We start from the raw sequence: 17,422 nt of genomic DNA on the forward strand, positions 1-17,422 counted from the left end.
GTTCGCAAGGGAAAGTGAGAGAATATTCAGCCGCATCGGTAACAGGAATACAATTTTCGGGTGAGATTTCCCAGCAGGCATGTGCCAGATATGAAGATCCAGCACCATGGACGCTATGAAGCGGCACAATATGCGAGTACTTTGCGTCTTCAAACACTGTTCATGTGTTCATGGTACTGATATTTACGATTATTGAGCTGTAAAGCATTCTTTAACCGTCACTGTTAAAAATAAAATACCATTCCCATCTGAATCACTCAGCCTGCCCCTAAACTCTTTCAGTTCCTCACCTCCGTGCCGGGTCGGTCGACAAAGGTCACATTTCCCAGGAGAAGCACCGAGGCCAGCACCCTGACCACGTCCAGGAACGGAATACCGAGCACGCCCAGACACGCCTTCCAGGCCTGGAAGCGGCGCGCGTCCTCCTGAACGTCCTGGCGCACCTCGCCCTGGTGCAGGTAGCGCAGAGAGGACACCGAGTAGCCGTCCAGGTGCAGGCGCACTGTGGAGAAAAAGAACAGAGTTAGGGCGAGCAGCGACAGCTGCCAGCGGGTTGGTGTATAAAATAGGCGATGGCAGTGTTGTTTGGGGAAATTCATGATTCGAAGTCAATACCAACCCAGTGACCCGACCCGATAGACAACTTTGCCGTGACATGATACATGTTAAGCTTGCATTGCATCTTTTCTTTTCCTTAAATTACTTAGTAACGCTTAAACATTAACGTTAAAACAAACAACCTGACAAGACCAAACTGTTTTGAAGCAATTGTTTTCACCGGATAACGGTAGGGAAACCAAATGCTAATCTTGAGGAGGCCACACAAAACTACATATAGTGAAAAAGTACAATGAAGAAATAGCATGTTCATACCTCTCTCTTCGGGGCTCAGTCCGGCCAGCATCTGGTAGAAGATGTGGTAGTTTTTCTCCCGGGGCAGCGGACGCACCACGCGCGTCTGGTCCAGGAAGTAGCAATGGATTTTTGTACGATAGAGAGCGCCGTCAGTGACTTGAACCTCGATAAAGTGGCCCTGGCGAAACAGAGCGATAGTTAGGTCTGGGAAAGGTGGGTGAATGAATGGTTGATCGAATGTGAGCAGTGCTTGAATTGCGGGAATCTTAATAGTCATTATGAAATAATGAAGGTGATCGTAAAAAACAAGCTTTATAAAAAGAATTAGCGTGATAATACGCATTCAAATAACACAATGCAGCTAGACCTGACGTCATACACCACAAACCACATTAAAGACTGCAGGTTTTGGAATAGACTCAAAGCTGAAGCACCCAAAACACTGAAACTCGATCAATACCACTCACAATGCGACTAGACTCGGAGTTGGAGGTGGTGCGGGCGCTACCCAGCGAGCGGAGCACGGTGAACGCGGCCGCTAAATGTTTGAACGCGTCCGTCTCTGGCCCGCCTCCGGCCACATCAAACAGCTGACGCAGCAGCAGCATGGAGGCGTACGTCTTGCCGCTGCCGCTGGAGCCTGAGGGCGGAGACAGAGATGGCGTCAGAGTGACGTCATGTGGAATCGGGGGTTTGTCGAGAACTTGTAGGTTACTTGAGCGCAAAAGCGTGGAAAGAAATGCAGCTAACAATCAGGAAATAATGAGGACAGTATTCTGCCAAAAGATTAGTTGTAACGATGCATACGAATCTATATAATCCATGTAATAATATTAATAAATAAAAAATAAAATACAAATTTTCATGATGAGGGCAATTTATCAAAAGATATAGAAATCGTTTTGATATGAAGAACACTCCCTCTATTTCTCTCCTTCTCCTCAGTCAAGCCTCCCAACTCTAATCTCCACTCACCAGAGAGTATGATGGCCTGCGGGTATCCGGTTTCGCTCTGTTGTCGGACCGCCTCGTTGACCACGCGCTGCAGCTGAGGGGCCTGGGCCACCGCCCGTGTTGACGTCAGGGTCAGCGGGTTCCCGAGGTCGTTGTAAGAGTTGAGGGAGATGAGGATTGACCCGACGTTCGTCTGTAAGAGAAGGAGTGACGTCAAATGAGAATGTGTTTGGGGGAGTGGCAGAGAAGGGCGGTAACGTTCTACGAAAGTTAAAAGCCTGGACCTTCACTAAGCATCTCCTGAAGGCACTAAGTGAGCTTTATTTACATTTCTACAAGAACAGCTTGGACATCACTGTTTTATATTTCTCTGTTTTTCACATTAAAAACCTAAAAATTATTGTCTACATGAATCCTCACTAGAGTCGCAGATTGAAATTTAGAAGTAAGCTTCAACGTTCTCTTTTAGCCTTTTTGTTTTTGTTTTGTTGGGTTAAGCCCTTTCGGTCCAATGGGACCATTTCAGAGCCGGGAGGATGATAGGATATAGGGGGAGACATTGGTCTGGGCAGGCACCCTAGTGAGTCACCGGGGCTGAGCCCGTCCAGAGAACAGGCCACCCAGCCCCAAGGCACTCACTGCACCCGGCTACGGGGTGCGCTCCCTCGGGAGCAGCGGTGCCGCTCCAAGGGAGCAGCCCGCATGAGATGAAGTTGCCTGTCCAGCCCAGAGGGGGGTTGCGGCGTAGAGGAGAAGGATTTCAGTATCCTGAGGATAGAAGCACGGAACGGTGCACTAAGCATCTCCTAGAGGCAATAAGTGAGCTATCGATACTTAGGAGTACAGTTCTACACGAATAGTGGACCTCACTGTTTTATATCTCTTTGTTTTCCATATTAAAAATTGTCTATATGAATCCTCACTAGAGTAGCAGATTGAAATTTAGAAGGAAGCTTCAACGTTCTCTTTTAGCCTGCAAAATCAACAAAGATCGAACCTATACGGTACAACGACGCTCTACTCTATCTCAGCCCTCGACTTCACTTACAAAGAACTGACAGTCCTGGAAGCGGGCGTGGAGACACCGCAGGACGGCATGTTCGGTGAGAGGTCCCTCGAGGTGTGTCAGGTCCTCCAACTCTCTGAGGGAAGGAGCGGTGGCCGCCGCGCTGCTGCTGCCGCCGCCGCCGCCGGCACCGCCGCCGCTGCTGCTGCCACCTGTCGAGAGCCGCGACAACTTGCCGCTTCCCGCATCTGTCGGTAGAGGACGACGGTGTGAGGGTGATAGAGACAAACTAATTTGTGTGTGAGTTGTGAGCGGCATAACATGCATTGATTTTTAGCAATAGTCATCAATGTACTTTCAATGTAACTGCACACCTATCCGTGCTTCTATCCTCAGGATACTGAAATCCTTCTCCTCCACGCCACAACCCCCTTCCGGGCTGGACAGGCAACTTTATCTCATGCGGGCTGCTCCCTTGGAGCGGCACCGCTGCTCCCGAGGGAGCTGCACCCCGTAGCCGGGTGCAGAGAGTGCTTGGGGGGCTGGTCGGCCTGTCCTATGGACGGGCTCAGCCCCGGCGACTCTCTAGGATGCCTGCCCAGACCAATGTCTCCCCCTAATTCCTATCATCCTTCCGGCTCTGCAATGGTCTTGTCGACCGAAAGGGCCTAACCCAACAAAACAAACAAACAAACAAACAATGTAACTGCATATGGTAATGCTATTGAGATCGTGACTGTCCGGTGCTGTAATATAAGATCACCCAGTGTTAACACTTCCTGTGAACGTGTGTCGAGCAACACACGAGCTGTGAACAGTTTTGATGACAATGGTAACGCGATATATCAGATCGCTGATACTCGATGATTGCATTGTCTTTGTGAGGAACCTAGCATTGTAAATCATTACGCCGTACTGTCATCAATACAATACAATAGAGCTCAAAGACCGGCGTTGGCCAGGTCGGGTTAGAAGACGGAATACGCTCAAGCCAGGCAAGGTCAGACCAGGTCGTCCAACAAGCTCGGTAGGTAACATTCCAAAGAGTTAGGATGGAAAAACTGAGGAGTTAAGACCCATCTAATGTACCACGACATCGTGCATTGGTGTAAAAGAACTGCCGGGAAAAGGTAGATTGCACGAGTACACAAAAGAAACACCGAGACATGGAGACTGTAACGATACACAAGAGAATAACATTACGACATGGAGACTGCAGTAATACACACAACAGTAGCACTACGGTATTGAGACTGCAACAGTACACACAACAGTAGCACTACGGCATGGAGACTGCAACAGTACACACAAAAGTAACCGCATTTGTTTGAAATGGACAAACACTATTCGTCAGAATTGTGTTTTCAATTGGAAACAACCGGAGCAGTTCGAGGTTGGGGTAGCACCGAGGCAAGGAGACTGCAATGAGTACACAAGAGAATAACATTACGGTATGGAGACTGCAATAATACATACAACAGTAGCTCCACGACATATAGAATACAACAGTAGGAACACAAAACAGAAGCGCCATTATATGAAGACTGCAACAGTACATAAGATAGTAACACAACAGCATGGAGACTGCAATGTTACATAGGACAGTAGCACTACGACCTGGCGACTTCAACAACACTTAAGACAGCAATGTCACCACATGGAGACTGCGATGGTGAACACAACAGTAACACTACGGTATGGAGACCGCAATAAAACACAGGACAGTATCGTATCACCACGATATGGAAACTGCAATCATACAAAAGACGGTGGCAGCCAAGCATGGAGACTTCAATAGCCCACATAAGAGTACCACCACATGGCGACTGCAGTAATACACAAGACAGTATTACCACGGAGTGGGGACTGCATTAATACACAGGACAGTATCACCACAATATGGAAACTGCAATAATACACAAGACAGTAGCACCACAATATGAAGACTGCAACAATACACACAGCAGTAACACAACGGAGTGCAGTACACCCACATATCCATATTGTCCGACTGCATTAAAACTTGTGAAAAGGATGTAAGCGCAACGATCACGTCAGAAAAGAGGGAGTGAGATCAAACAAAGCATGATTAATGTTGTCAGTGACGTGTCTAGCCACGAAGCACATCAAGCGCACCTCATTCTGATGTCAGGTACACTGTGCAGTAAATATTCCCCGAATCACATATTTCAATTCCGGCAGCGCAAAGCTTCCGCAGTTTCCACCTCATTCTTGAGGCGATAGAAAATGCACCGCTCACGAACTTCATGAACCATATATAGAACCGGCATGTTCCCACGATCAGCTGCTTGTCATAAACATGACGTAACGGCACACTTAATATGCGACAACATTCAGAAATCCGACCTACTATGAACGTCAAACCCCTTGAGACCCCACTTTTTTGCGATAATTTTTAAATGCGTCAACTTTCGTTGACAATATTCTGGCAATGTATGTTTCAGAACCTGCCGAAACTTTTATTACTAAGGTATTTTGACGCCAAACGATTATGGAAGGTACTTCTCATTCACTCGTAATGCTAAGGTCAATTCAGGCCCGGGCAGAGGCTTGCGCTCGGCCACACTCGAGCCCCGCCACCAGCGCCATCTGCTCTAAATGCCATCTACCAGCGCCCGCTACCGCTACCAGCTACCGCCCACCATCAAGCCTGAATGGAGCGAGAGGCGCGAGTGACCGGTCGCCGGGCAAGGAGCGCCGGAGGGGTAGGGCGGAGCTTAGCGCTGACGTCATTACGTGGCTCCGCCCCATGAGCGCGTAGCCTCTACCCAAACAGCAGATTTGTGCCGTGAAATTTAACATTACGAGTGAATGAGAAGTACCTTCCATAATCGTTTGGCGTCAAAATATCTTAGTAATAAAAGTTTCGGCAGGTTCTGAAACACACATTGCCAGAATATTGTCAACGAGAGTTGACGCATTTAAAAATTATCGCAAAAAAGTGGGGTCTCAAGGGGTTTGACGTCCATAGTAGTTTTTAAGAATAATGAACACCGTCCTCTGCGAAGGTTGTCAGAAATAAAGCAAACTGGAAGGCCTAGCCATAGACGAAATGTAGGCCGTATCACACCATGATGTGTGCCAGTGTGTATTCGGATACCACAATATAAGTCAGCTAAAATCATAAAATGAAAACATTGAAATGAGATCAGCCCCATATCACACCCGACACAACACCACACAAAGACCAAACCAGCATTCTCTCCTCTCCCTCCCCCCACTGACCAGACCCCGCCCGTGTCTGTTCCCCCGATCCTGCGGCCAGACTCATTCGCCAGTCCCCTCCCACTTATCATGTCCTGCGCGCGGCACGTCCGCCCCTCGCCGACCGAAGCCCGCCATTATTTCGGCGGGGATTCGGCGCGCCGTGACCTCGTTCCAACTGGACCGGGGGGGGGGGGGGCTCTCGGGGTGGTTTTTGTGGCCTGACACTCGGTCTTGGGTGGCCGAGGGGAAAGGGGGCAAGGGGAGGGGAGGTTAGTTGGTAGATATTCCTGGAATTTGGAACTTGGAAGGCGACTGTCAGCTCAGTTTTTGGCGCCGACAGCCGGAAGCTTTAGTATCAAATCGTTGAGTTCGACAGATTGTGATCCACTTTATATGCCATATCAAAAAGCCTAAACTTGCTGACATGCTTGCTGTTCAGGTGTTCCATTTACATCATTGCACTTCCTTCAAGCCTTTTTACTTCAAGTATACGCCACTTCTAATAGAATGTCAGCCCCAATGCTTCCATCGCCACCTTCCTTGTTGTCTCATTTGTAACAGTTCATGGCCAGCCCCGTCCCTGCCTCTCCCGATGGTCCGTTTCATTCCCCCCACCCCCTCCCCCGCCCCGTCCCCCTCTGTCGGTAACGTACGCCTCAATAATCCCATTCAGAGGTCCCGCACCAGATCGATCGGAGCAGAATTAAGCCGACACCGTCCCGTCAGGAGTTCCTCCCGAGTTTTCTCCCCAGCGAGCCCCTTCTGGAGAATAATGGAGGGTTGGGGCGGCGGCGCGGTTTGAAAGGGCGCCGCGATACACCCCAAATTGGCACCCATCCAGGGGTGACTGAGGTCTACCCGTCGAGTGGGCGAAGAGAGGCGGGTGATAGGTGAGGAGAACATGGGGTAAATCCGAAACGAATGGCGGGAGAAGTGGGAAAAGAGACGGTATGTGAGGCTAACGATATGACAAGTGTGTCTATTTTGTGACTCGCAACATGTTATTTGAAATAGTTGTTTCACAGTATGATTATATACTGCCGCCCAATGTCCTAAACCTTTCAGTTAGCACTTGGGCTTTTGTGATGTTTTGACACAAAGGCGAGAATGGGAAAACCGTTGTGCTGCTTGTACCGACATGTCCCTAACCGCCACCAGACATACGAAAAAAAGATCAATCGACCAGTCGAGAAGGAAGGAACGGAGAGAACGAGAGAGAGAGAGAGAGAGAGAGAGAGAGAGAGAGAGAGAGAGAGAGAGAGAGAGAGAGAGAGAGAGAGAGAGACCACACCACTCTAAGACAGCCAAGCCGGCGACTAAACGCCTAACCCATGACATTGTCCGCAGTTCCCACGCGCCCATTTCTCCGGCGTGACGACCCTCTCACGGTTGAAAACTGGACCCTCTCACGCCTGTGTGAGCGCCCCTGGACCGGATATTGCACTATTTACTGTACTCAGACCGTGTTGATTGCATCGGTTGCTGATGGTGGCCTGTGAGGCCTTCAATAGCTGTCTAAAGTAGGCCGAAGGATCGCCTTCCAGGCTGCTAGTGTGAAATGAAATGCTACCCATGGGGGCATTTTGAGCGACCGGTAGTCGGTGATTAACTACGCAGCACAAGAATTGCTCGCGGATTACACAGGTCAGGTAAACGCACTATTTCCTTTTTCAGCGGTAACTGACCCGTCAGGTTGGCAACTGCAGGGATTCATATTAAGGTTTGCCAGCATAAAATGCAATTACACAGAAAGGTTGTAATAAAACGAATCAAACTGGACAAACAACATCACAATGTTTCTCAATTTATTATCTCAAGAAATAGTACCACGTCCCAAGCCAAGCCCCTCCCCAAATAGCCCCGGACCTTTGAAGTTGAGCTCCACCATTTTACGACGCCCCTCGCCGGTCACTCGGTCTGTTCCCATGTCTCTGAAGCCACACTGCGGTCCCGCACAGGTAACCCAGCAGGTGTGCTGGTTCGTTCTCTGGTCAAATAAACAGGCAACCCCGCGGCGACGCGCCTCTCGCCGTCCACGAAAACAGCTCTGTAGATCCCCGACGCCTCGTCCCCGGCTCGACTTTGAACACTACGAGCTGTGTCTCAAAGCCAGAGCCGCGGGAGAAGGCGGCGAGTTGGGAGTAAATTCGAGGGTACAGACGCGGGCAGCATTCCAGAGGATTGGTTCTGCGCGCAGGGGGAGGGGAGGGGGAGGGAGGGACAACGGTGAGCTAAAGGAGGCGGGAGAGACGACCGCGACCGGTGGAAGACCGGTGGACAAAGGTGGACAGAGGTGGAAATGTGGACGGTGGGTGGACAAACAGTGGAGGAAGGCGAGCGAGATGACTGATGAATGACTGTTGAGTGGTGTTTGAAGAACGCGTGGAGGGAATTGCGGATGCGGATTCTCGACAGACAAGTGTATTGGATGGACATTCGTTCGGGATATTGAAAGGACATTGGGTGGACAAAGTGAAAGATAGACGGTGGACCTCGTGGCTTCAGGAGGTGGAGATATTGTGGATAATGGTGGAAATTACCCGTGGACGACCAGTGGAAGCTCAGTGGAAGTGAATGAACAGGCAGTGAGGCTAGAAACGACCAGCGAGGAAAGAAAAAAAAAACAAGCGAAAGAAGAATACAGAGAATGGATCGAGTGGCGTAGGAGTCTGAAAGACCACGTGTTGGTAACCTTCAGACCAGAGAAATAACCTTGCTTGTGGCGAGGATTTATAATCGCCTTGTAAACGACAAGAGTTATTTCACTTCAGCAGGTGTTATTCTTACCACATCGTCAAAGTCAGCGGTTTTGTCCCGGGCCCGGGCGCGCCATTCTACTCTATTCACGCTCAGACCCGAGGTGGAAGCCAAACCACCAAACATTCAAAAGATAATCACAGTCGAGAGTACAATAGATTGAACTTGTCGCAGATTACCGGCTACCGTCACAGCGCGGGTAGAAAATCACCGGGGTTCCACCGAGACAAAATGCGGCCTGGTTAGCGACAATCGGCCCCATTAGGGCGGTCAGAGCGCGGTCAAAGGTGGTCTTAGAGAAGGGTGAAGTGAGCGGGGTGAATGCCAGTGTCTGACGGGAGTTACACGACACAGTGTATAATTTTGAGTGTCCGATAGCGGTTAGTCTTCTTGGGTGTGTTGCTGTGCTTGGTCAACAATGTCGAGACAGAGAGGGAAGTAAACAATTCGCTTCAGGGTAGGACATTTGTTTTGCGTGTCAAGCACATACACTGAAAACACGATTTACACCCCATTGACACCTTAACCCTCGCCCTGGCAGGGCATTTTTCATAACACGGCCTGGCAGGGGGGGGGTCGATGCGACCCCCCCCCTCGCGATTGGCTCCTATGGCACCTAGAAACACCAAATTTGGTAGGTAGGTGGGCCCCCTGGAGTTCTCGCCCCTGTGCAAATTTGGTTGCTCTAGGTCAATATTTAGGGGGGTTTTGGGGGGTATGAATGTAAAAATTTCGCTAAAAACAGGTCAAAAGTTTTTCGCTTATAACTTTTGATCTAATTAAGATAGAGAAAAAAGAAAAGTACCAGTGAACTCAGCACGTCAAGGCGCGTCGAATGATATACTTTTTTGTTTGCTTAAGTGTACTTAAAAAGTTAAGCACATCTTAAGTACAACTTAAGTCTTAAGAATGGTCGAAATGCTTAATGTTGCATATCATTCGACTCGGCTCTTCAAAAGGAACAGAATGATACCATTTTGAAAGCTGTATCTTTATTGTGTGACAAGTTATTGGCACAAACGTCATTTGACCTCAGTTGACCTCATTTGACCTGACCCGTGGATAAGTACACCAAACAAAGAAGCACCAAGTGACATAATGTTAAGTACTGAGGTTTCAAAGCACAAAAATGATAGAACGAAGCGGATATCTCCAGTATTTTCCGAATTGAATATTTTCCCATAGGCTTAACATTACGACGTAATGACCTCTAACTGACCTCAGGTCAGTGACATCCAAAAAACCGGAATATATGTTATACAACTTGGTGAACTTAGCACATCCTGAAAGTTTGAAGGAAATCGGTCCAAAACTGTGAGTTGGACAGGTGCATAAAGAAAATTGAAATTTGACCATGACCTTGTACCGGTTTTTCTGACCTGGTGACCTGACCCAAGGTCACCCGGACCTGAAATTTTCAGGTCATATGTAAAAAGGTTGCCCCATAGGCTGTGCCAAATTTGGCGGCGCTGCGCGCCGCCGTTTTTACGCTATCTTTGAAAAACCTTAGGGGGGGGGGTCGCATCGACCCCCCCCCTGCCAGGGCGAGGGTTAAGTTGGGATTACACCCACTTTACACCAGATATGCACCAGAAGTACGCCAACCTGATGCCCATTATACACCGTTGTTAGTCCCTGTTTGCACCCATGAACCTTTTTAACACCGCTCATACACCGATCCGCTAAATATACCATCAACACACCAGGCGAACACCCTCGTTGAAACACCATCTGTACACCTAGGTGATGCCCAGATCGGGGTGTAATAAGGGAATAGATCGGGATAAGAACTTTCTGGAAACACCCTTTTTACACTATACGAACACCATCGTTGAAACACCATCTGTACACCATATGGCGATGCCCAGATCGGGGTGTAATAAGGGAATGTATCGGGATAAGAACTTTCTGGAAACACTCCTTTTACACTATACGAACACCATCGTTGAAACACCACCTGTACACCTAGGGCGGCGATGCCCAGATCGGGGTGTAATAAGGGAATAGATCGGGATAAGAACTTTCTGGAAACACCCTTTTTACACTATACGAACACCATCGTTGAAACACCATCTGTACACCATATGGCGATGCCCAGATCGGAGTGTAATAAGGGAATAGATCGGGATAAGAACTTTCTGGAAACACCCCTTTTACACTCATTGAACAAGGAAGCAACGCCGTTTTTCGCGCGCTTTCTAACGGCTGCCGACATGACGTCAGCGCGGCCGACCAATGGGAAGCGGCCTAGGCCCCTGCGCGGGCCCTCGGCCGACGTTAACGGCTCAGTTTCGCCGTGACCGCGACTCAGGACGCTCCGACGAGGGGAGCGTCCCAAGTGCTAGGTGGTGAAAAGTGAAAACCTCTATTAAGTGGGCTGTGAGTGCGGAGTGCGACGCAGGATCTCCCTCTGGCCTAGCGGGACGCACCACGGTGCCTACCCGCGGCCAGATTCTGCCCTTCCTAGGAGCGGATGGGCAACGACCGCCCAGGTACGCCCTCCACATCGCGCCAACGACTCTCAGCAGCCGACACGCCGTCGAGGAACACCAGGAGCCAGGTGGCTCGCCAGCTACAGTTCGAGCTGGATCGATCCGAAGGCGGTGCCGGGGGCGCGAGGCCCACCCAGCCGGTGCTTCTGGGTGACGACCAGCTGGAACAGCTCGCCCGCCGAGTGGCGACTCTTTTACAGCCGCCCCGGCCGGGCCGCGCTGCCCAGCCATCGCAACCAGACTCGACACCTCGGCCGGGTTCGGCTTCTCAGCGCCCCATGGACGGCCCACCTCCGCTGGTGCTCCCGCCGTCCGAGTTTAACCAGCAGTGGCGGAACTACCTCTCTCAACAGAGGCTTATCAACGAGAACTATCAAACAAGGGACCACCAAGAAATCAGAGTGCTACTCCTAGCCACTGAGCGGCCCCCGGCCGACATTCAAGACCAGCAGTTCCTTCAAGATAGACTGAAACTGTTCGTCATAGTCGGCCACCGCGGCTGGGCGGCCGCGCTAAGTTTCGTATGCGCTAAGTTTAGTTATGCGTTTCGTTTTAAGTTTCGTTGTAATAAATGTTGCACCAGCTGGCTGACTTTGGTGACGGGTCTGCGAATGGAAAAGGTGGGGAGCGGTGGTGTTGGGGAGCGGTGCATGGATGGTGCTAGCCGGGTGTACCGTGGGTGCTAGGGGAGTGTAGAACAGGAGTAAAATGGGTGCAAAGAGGGTGTAGAACAGGAGTAGAATGGGTGCAAAGAGGGTGTAGAATAGGAGAAAAATAGGTGCAAAGGGGTGTAAAACAGGAGTAAAATGGGTGCAAAGGGGTGTACAACAGGAGTAAAATGGGTGCAAAGGGAGTGTAGAACAGGAGTAATTTGGGTGCAAGGTGGTGTAGCACAAGAGTAAAAAGAGTGCACATAAGGTGCAAAGGTGGCATAAAGCTGGTTCAGGGGGTGTAAACCCGGTGCAAGTGGATATGATACGGGTGTCATATAGGTTTACTGGTGGTGTTAAAAGGGTGCAAGAGGGGTGTATGAACGGTGTTCGACAGGTGTACAGGGTGTATGTTTGGTGTTTCGAGAGGGTTAAGATGGTGTTTTTCTGGTCTAAGTAGGGCGTAAAGTGGGTATCGTTTTAGACCACACCCCATTTACACCAAAAAAGGAATCATTTGAGTTTTGAGTGATAACTAGTGGGGATGTGAATCGTTATAAGAGCTTCCTATCAAAGCCCGGTCAAAGTCAACACACACACATCACACCACCAGAAGTATTTCATGTCACACAAACGTCACAACATCACTTCATCCATCAGCAATCAGCATACACTCTTCCCTAAGCCCTCAGCTCCACTCACCAGTAGCGAGCACAGGTTTGTGCGGCGGGGGCGGCGGCGGCGGCTGTGGCGGCGGCGCCGCCGGCTGGGGCAGGGGCGGCTGGCCGGCGGGCGGGGGCGGGGGCGGCGCGGCGGGCGGCTGCGGCGGCGGCGTGACGTGGAGCCGACTGCGCAGCGTCACCAGCTCGGAGCTCAGAGAGCGCAGACGCTGGTGCAGCGTGGCCGCCTCGTTGGACGAGGCCGTGTCTGAGAGAGCAGAGAGGTGGAGGTTAGAGATGGAGATGGAGATGGAGAGAGAGAGAGAGAGAGAGAGAGAGAGAGAGAGAGAGAGAGAGAGAGAGAGAGAGAGAGAGAGAGAGAGAGAGAGAGTATATGCGTAGGTGATAGGAGGAGTGCGTGAGTTACTGAGTGAGCAAATGAGAGTGAAAAAGAGAAAAAGAGGAAAGAAAAGAGCGCGCTCGAGAGACAGACAGATATACACAAATAAAAAACATTTCACGGTATCTAATCAAGTCATTGAAGTAGGGTAGAGTTCACCAGCGCTTGATGCACGACTTTGTCAGAAGGAATACACGATCTCCAGATTTGACCACAAAGCCATACAGGGTGTCGGGAAATGCCAAAGTTCTCATCTTTTCCACAAGATAGCATTCTGGCAGCTCTCAAGGAAGTAAGCCTAGCTGTCTGGTTTCGCTGGGTGGTGTTGTTCAAACAACTGCTTGTTGTTTGCATGGCTTTATACTTCTCGATTCTACCCAAGTCCTGCTCGAGAGGATGAAAATGTCAGATAAAGCCTTTCAAATCCAGCCGTCTGCAGCGTAAGATGAGTGGAGTGCGGGAAGCAAAAACAAGATTCGTGTCAGCCTAACGTCTTCGAAGAAGCATCTACCACCGCAAACATGATCAAATGATAAAAACTTCGCTAAAAGTCACTCCTCAACCAAAAAAAGATACCACAACATAGTTCAACGCCATAGTTCAGTCCGTACATTTACCCTGCACTCGTGTAGCCCACAGCCACAAGGCGTGGCCCTCTCATTATTCCCAACACGAACCTGGCAGCATGTCAATAACGAGTGTTCGACTACCGAACGCAGTGATATAGCACCGATGGCTGTTCTCTACATACCAAACGCACCATTCCACCGACCAATCGCCTCCGGAGCGAGCGCCGAGATTGCCAAACGCGCGCTGCAACGGCCGCTTATCGTCACATCGCGCCGTTTCGGTCGGCAATTACTAATTTTACCGCCCGCTGCGCTCCGGCACTGGCGGCACTCACGCCAGTTGTGACGTCATTGGTGTGTTGTGACGTCACTGGGGCAGGTCGCTATGGTGGCCAGTGCTTCGCATGGGTGGGCATTCTACAGCTGCGGCAATCAGCTGACACAATGGCTCCGTTAGAGGCAGCAGGAAGTTGGAGGCGAACTCGTGACTTGTGTTCTGCCGGGTAACTCGTCACGGAGGGACTCTGGGATGACGGGACTGGCGGGGTGCTGCTTGGAGTCCTTATTTGTAGCGGGAGTCTCTTGGAAGCTAAAACATGAGCGTAATCTAAGTTGCTGATCCATCAAAGGCATATGGGAATTGCACCTAAGTGGTTCATTAAACAACGAATCAAACATAGTCAATACGTCATTAACAGTTCATGAGCACATTTGTAGTGCAACAAGTTTTTCCGTGAATAATTACTTCCCGCATTCCCACCCAAATCAGCCGGTTAAGCTCTTAGCATTGCCCCACTCCTACACTCGAATGGCCTCTTAATTGTTGTTCCATAGTCTGTCATTTTTGCCACGTTTGCGGTTGGAGTTGAGCGGGCGGCGACCTTTGAACCTGCTGACCTCTGCCGCTGGGTGACCGTTGTCAGTCACGTGACCGGCCTCACCGGCGCCACGGCAGTCCGGTGGCCGCCCACGTGACCACTCAGACTATTCCCGGAGAGGTCACACACTCGCTCACGACGCGAGAACGAGTAAAGGTGACCGCCTGTGACTTCTGGCGAAGTGGCGACGGCTTTTCGAGTTCACGCTCGCTGTCCAGAGTTCACCTTGTCACTCCAATTGCGGTAACGCTAAGGTTGTCGAACTTGAGAGCTCAAACGGAAGCTTTGTTTTGGAAACTTTGGGTCTTAATCGTTAACGGCAGTGGATTCTCCCAAACCACGAAATACGGCGTGACACGGGGCTCCGCCATAGCACCACTTCTCTTTGTCTCAGCAGATACCGCAAAAAGTACCGACCGATCGACAGGGTCAAATGTGAGGAGGGATGGGGATGGGAGGAGAGACGGGGAGATGACGTGGTTAAGCCGCAGAAGACAAGGGAAGATAGACGAGGGGGCGGCGAATATAAGGGGAAAATAAAGTATCGACCAAAAAGGGAACAGAGAAAAATGTGGTCATATCAACCAATCTATGGTTGAAAGAGGGAGACAGTGCCAGAAAGAAAAAACAGACATGTCTGATGCAAATTGCGACAGTAAAAGTGGGAACGAATTTTCATACGTCATCAATTATCCCAAATGCAGCCCAAACTGATGTTATTTTTGACGTTGGAAACCATTAAGTCATCGGTACATATAACTCAATTGAATTGTGAATGTCAATAGTCCGGCCAGTTATTCGATAGAAAGCAAAGCACACAATCAACATTCGGTGATAAACGCAACAGCGCTGTGAAATATTATATGAGCGCCTTAAGCTCATGACATCACGTGTTCTATTGGACTGAGATAGCACCGCTAACACGAGAACTATGCCGCTCAACAGCTGGTCACCCATTCAGAGAACAAGACAGCCACAGAGTGAGATCACCATTCCAAGAACCGCGTCCTGGACGAATGAATGAAGCAGCAAAGGTCTGGTACTTCATTCTGATGCATCCTTGTCCGATTATACATGCAAGGTACTCTCAAAATCACCTACCATAACTCATGCTTAACCATTTAGACGACGATTATTTATAAGTGAAACAAACACAACAGTCGGCCATATATTTCCATGGAGCATTAGGAGTGGTTATCCTGTCGGCTGGAACGCCAACTATTGCAAACGGAACCTGTCATCTCCACGCCTTGCCCGCTGCCGGGCTCGGTACAGATTACAGCCCTGCTGAAATTCCTCCCTCTGGGGTCGCCCAGCCGGTGCGTCCGACGCCACTCGGCTAAAACTCGCTTCATCTGCCCAGCAGCACCGCGACTGCCCCGGCCACTGCCCAGTGTGTAGCTTTACATGGTCCGTAAATCACTGGGGCCGTCTGGCCCACGCCGAGAGCGCTGGGATGGTGCCCCGGGGTGGTAGTGCTTCTTGGAGCGCACGAGATGGGGTGCGGGTGGCGCGCGGGGGAAGGGTGCGGGACGCGGGTGTATGAGAGGAAGGGTGCGGGTGTAGCGGAAACAGGGGTGCGGGTGGTGCAGAGTGGCGTGGGTGGAAGGGAGGCGGTGCAGAGGTGTATTGTATTTGCACTGTATTTACATTTAAGAGCGATCCACATACAAAGTGCGTGGCGATTACTGCTCAGGAAGGTGGTGTAGGAAGAAAAGCAAAAGTTGATAAGAAAGGAAGGCAAGAGTGGGGAGCATGGGAGGCAAGAGTGGAAGTAGAGGGTGGATGAAAGGCAAGTGGTTAATGTGTGACAGAGGCAGCAGTGGCTGTGAAAAAGGCACGACGATTCGATGGACGAGAGGGGCGGAGCGGATGCAATTACGACTTCCCAGGCAAATACAGTTGCAGATGAGTCTTCGGGAGTCTTTGCATCGGCTCCCCCATAGGTGCCCTATTTGGTTATAGGGATACTGGGAAAAAGATGAGGATGGAGGCTGCATGTCTTTCTACCTTTGTTCATGGTTTATCATCAATGAGAGGCACAAGGTGCAGGTGTCGTATAAGCAGGGACGTCGGGATCTCAGAAGTCACTCCCAACCTGGCTTACTAGCTACTTGTGATCACCGACTGTATGGAAGCCAGATCCAAAGGTGCTGAGGCGAAAAACAGCCGGCGTCTCCGACTGGTACGGCTTTCCGAGCGGAATAAACAGACGGATAAAGCATGAGGAGGAGATTTGGTGTGGATTTTCACCTAAATATCCTTGGACATGGTTTATAACGTTTCGGTCATGCTAAATAGAAACACGAGTCTTTGTTCGTCACTCAGTTCCTTTGTCCTTTTACAATATGGTGAAGATGAATCAGACAAAGTATTTGAATCAGAGCACGCCAACATTCATAAATGATTCAGAGCCAAAACCATTCGTGGAACCAAGACTATACGTCCGACGCCGTCACCTTTTCAAGTATTTTCTACTGCCTCAATATCGTATCGTGATCCTTCACAAAACATTGTGGGTGACTAGCAAAAACGGCACACTGTTTTCTACTACGAAGCCTTACGCAATTTTATGTTGGAACAAGTTTCGCAAGGCAGTAGTTGATAATGGCTATCATTAATGCACGCAACGAAGCATGCAGTTAAACCTGTTGAAAATGGTTGTTTAATTGCATAGGATGGCTGCTGCGGTGCTCTAGAATGTCTTTTTACATTATTTTTCTCCTCTAATCAGCGCATCACATGACCTAACTGCTATGCTCCATCATTTCCGCATAGCATCAACGTAACAAATAACTCCATGGTTTGACACTCTTTGACGCAGAGCCCATTTAATCGCCGACATCTGCTACCAGCCAGTAATCAAGCCACCGCTCTGTGCTTCAGAGGCCCCGGCGGCGGGCCCAGTCATCAGGCAGGCCTCTCACGTCCCGTCCAAAGACCGCGCGCGGTAGCCCCGGGGCTTCGCGGCGAG

General features: G+C 50.1%; 1 protein-coding gene across 1 annotated transcript in view; it reads right to left on the minus strand.

The window, feature by feature from the left end:
- The window catches only part of LOC122375017 (myosin-IIIb-like), a 47,427-nt gene that overhangs the window by 13,029 nt on the left and 16,976 nt on the right, over nt 1–17,422 (minus strand). The window contains exons 3-8 of the mRNA XM_043354156.1: nt 12,645–12,869; nt 2,858–3,063; nt 1,831–2,002; nt 1,323–1,495; nt 874–1,033; nt 291–502 (exon numbers count right to left, since the gene is read on the minus strand). Coding sequence (XP_043210091.1) covers nt 291–502; nt 874–1,033; nt 1,323–1,495; nt 1,831–2,002; nt 2,858–3,063; nt 12,645–12,869 — 1,148 coding nt within the window. The remainder of the gene's footprint in view (nt 1–290; nt 503–873; nt 1,034–1,322; nt 1,496–1,830; nt 2,003–2,857; nt 3,064–12,644; nt 12,870–17,422) is intronic.

This window comes from Amphibalanus amphitrite, unplaced genomic scaffold (assembly GCF_019059575.1).
Source record: "Amphibalanus amphitrite isolate SeventyFive unplaced genomic scaffold, NRLGWU_Aamphi_draft 001758F_arrow, whole genome shotgun sequence".
Taxonomy (NCBI): domain Eukaryota; kingdom Metazoa; phylum Arthropoda; class Thecostraca; order Balanomorpha; family Balanidae; genus Amphibalanus; species Amphibalanus amphitrite.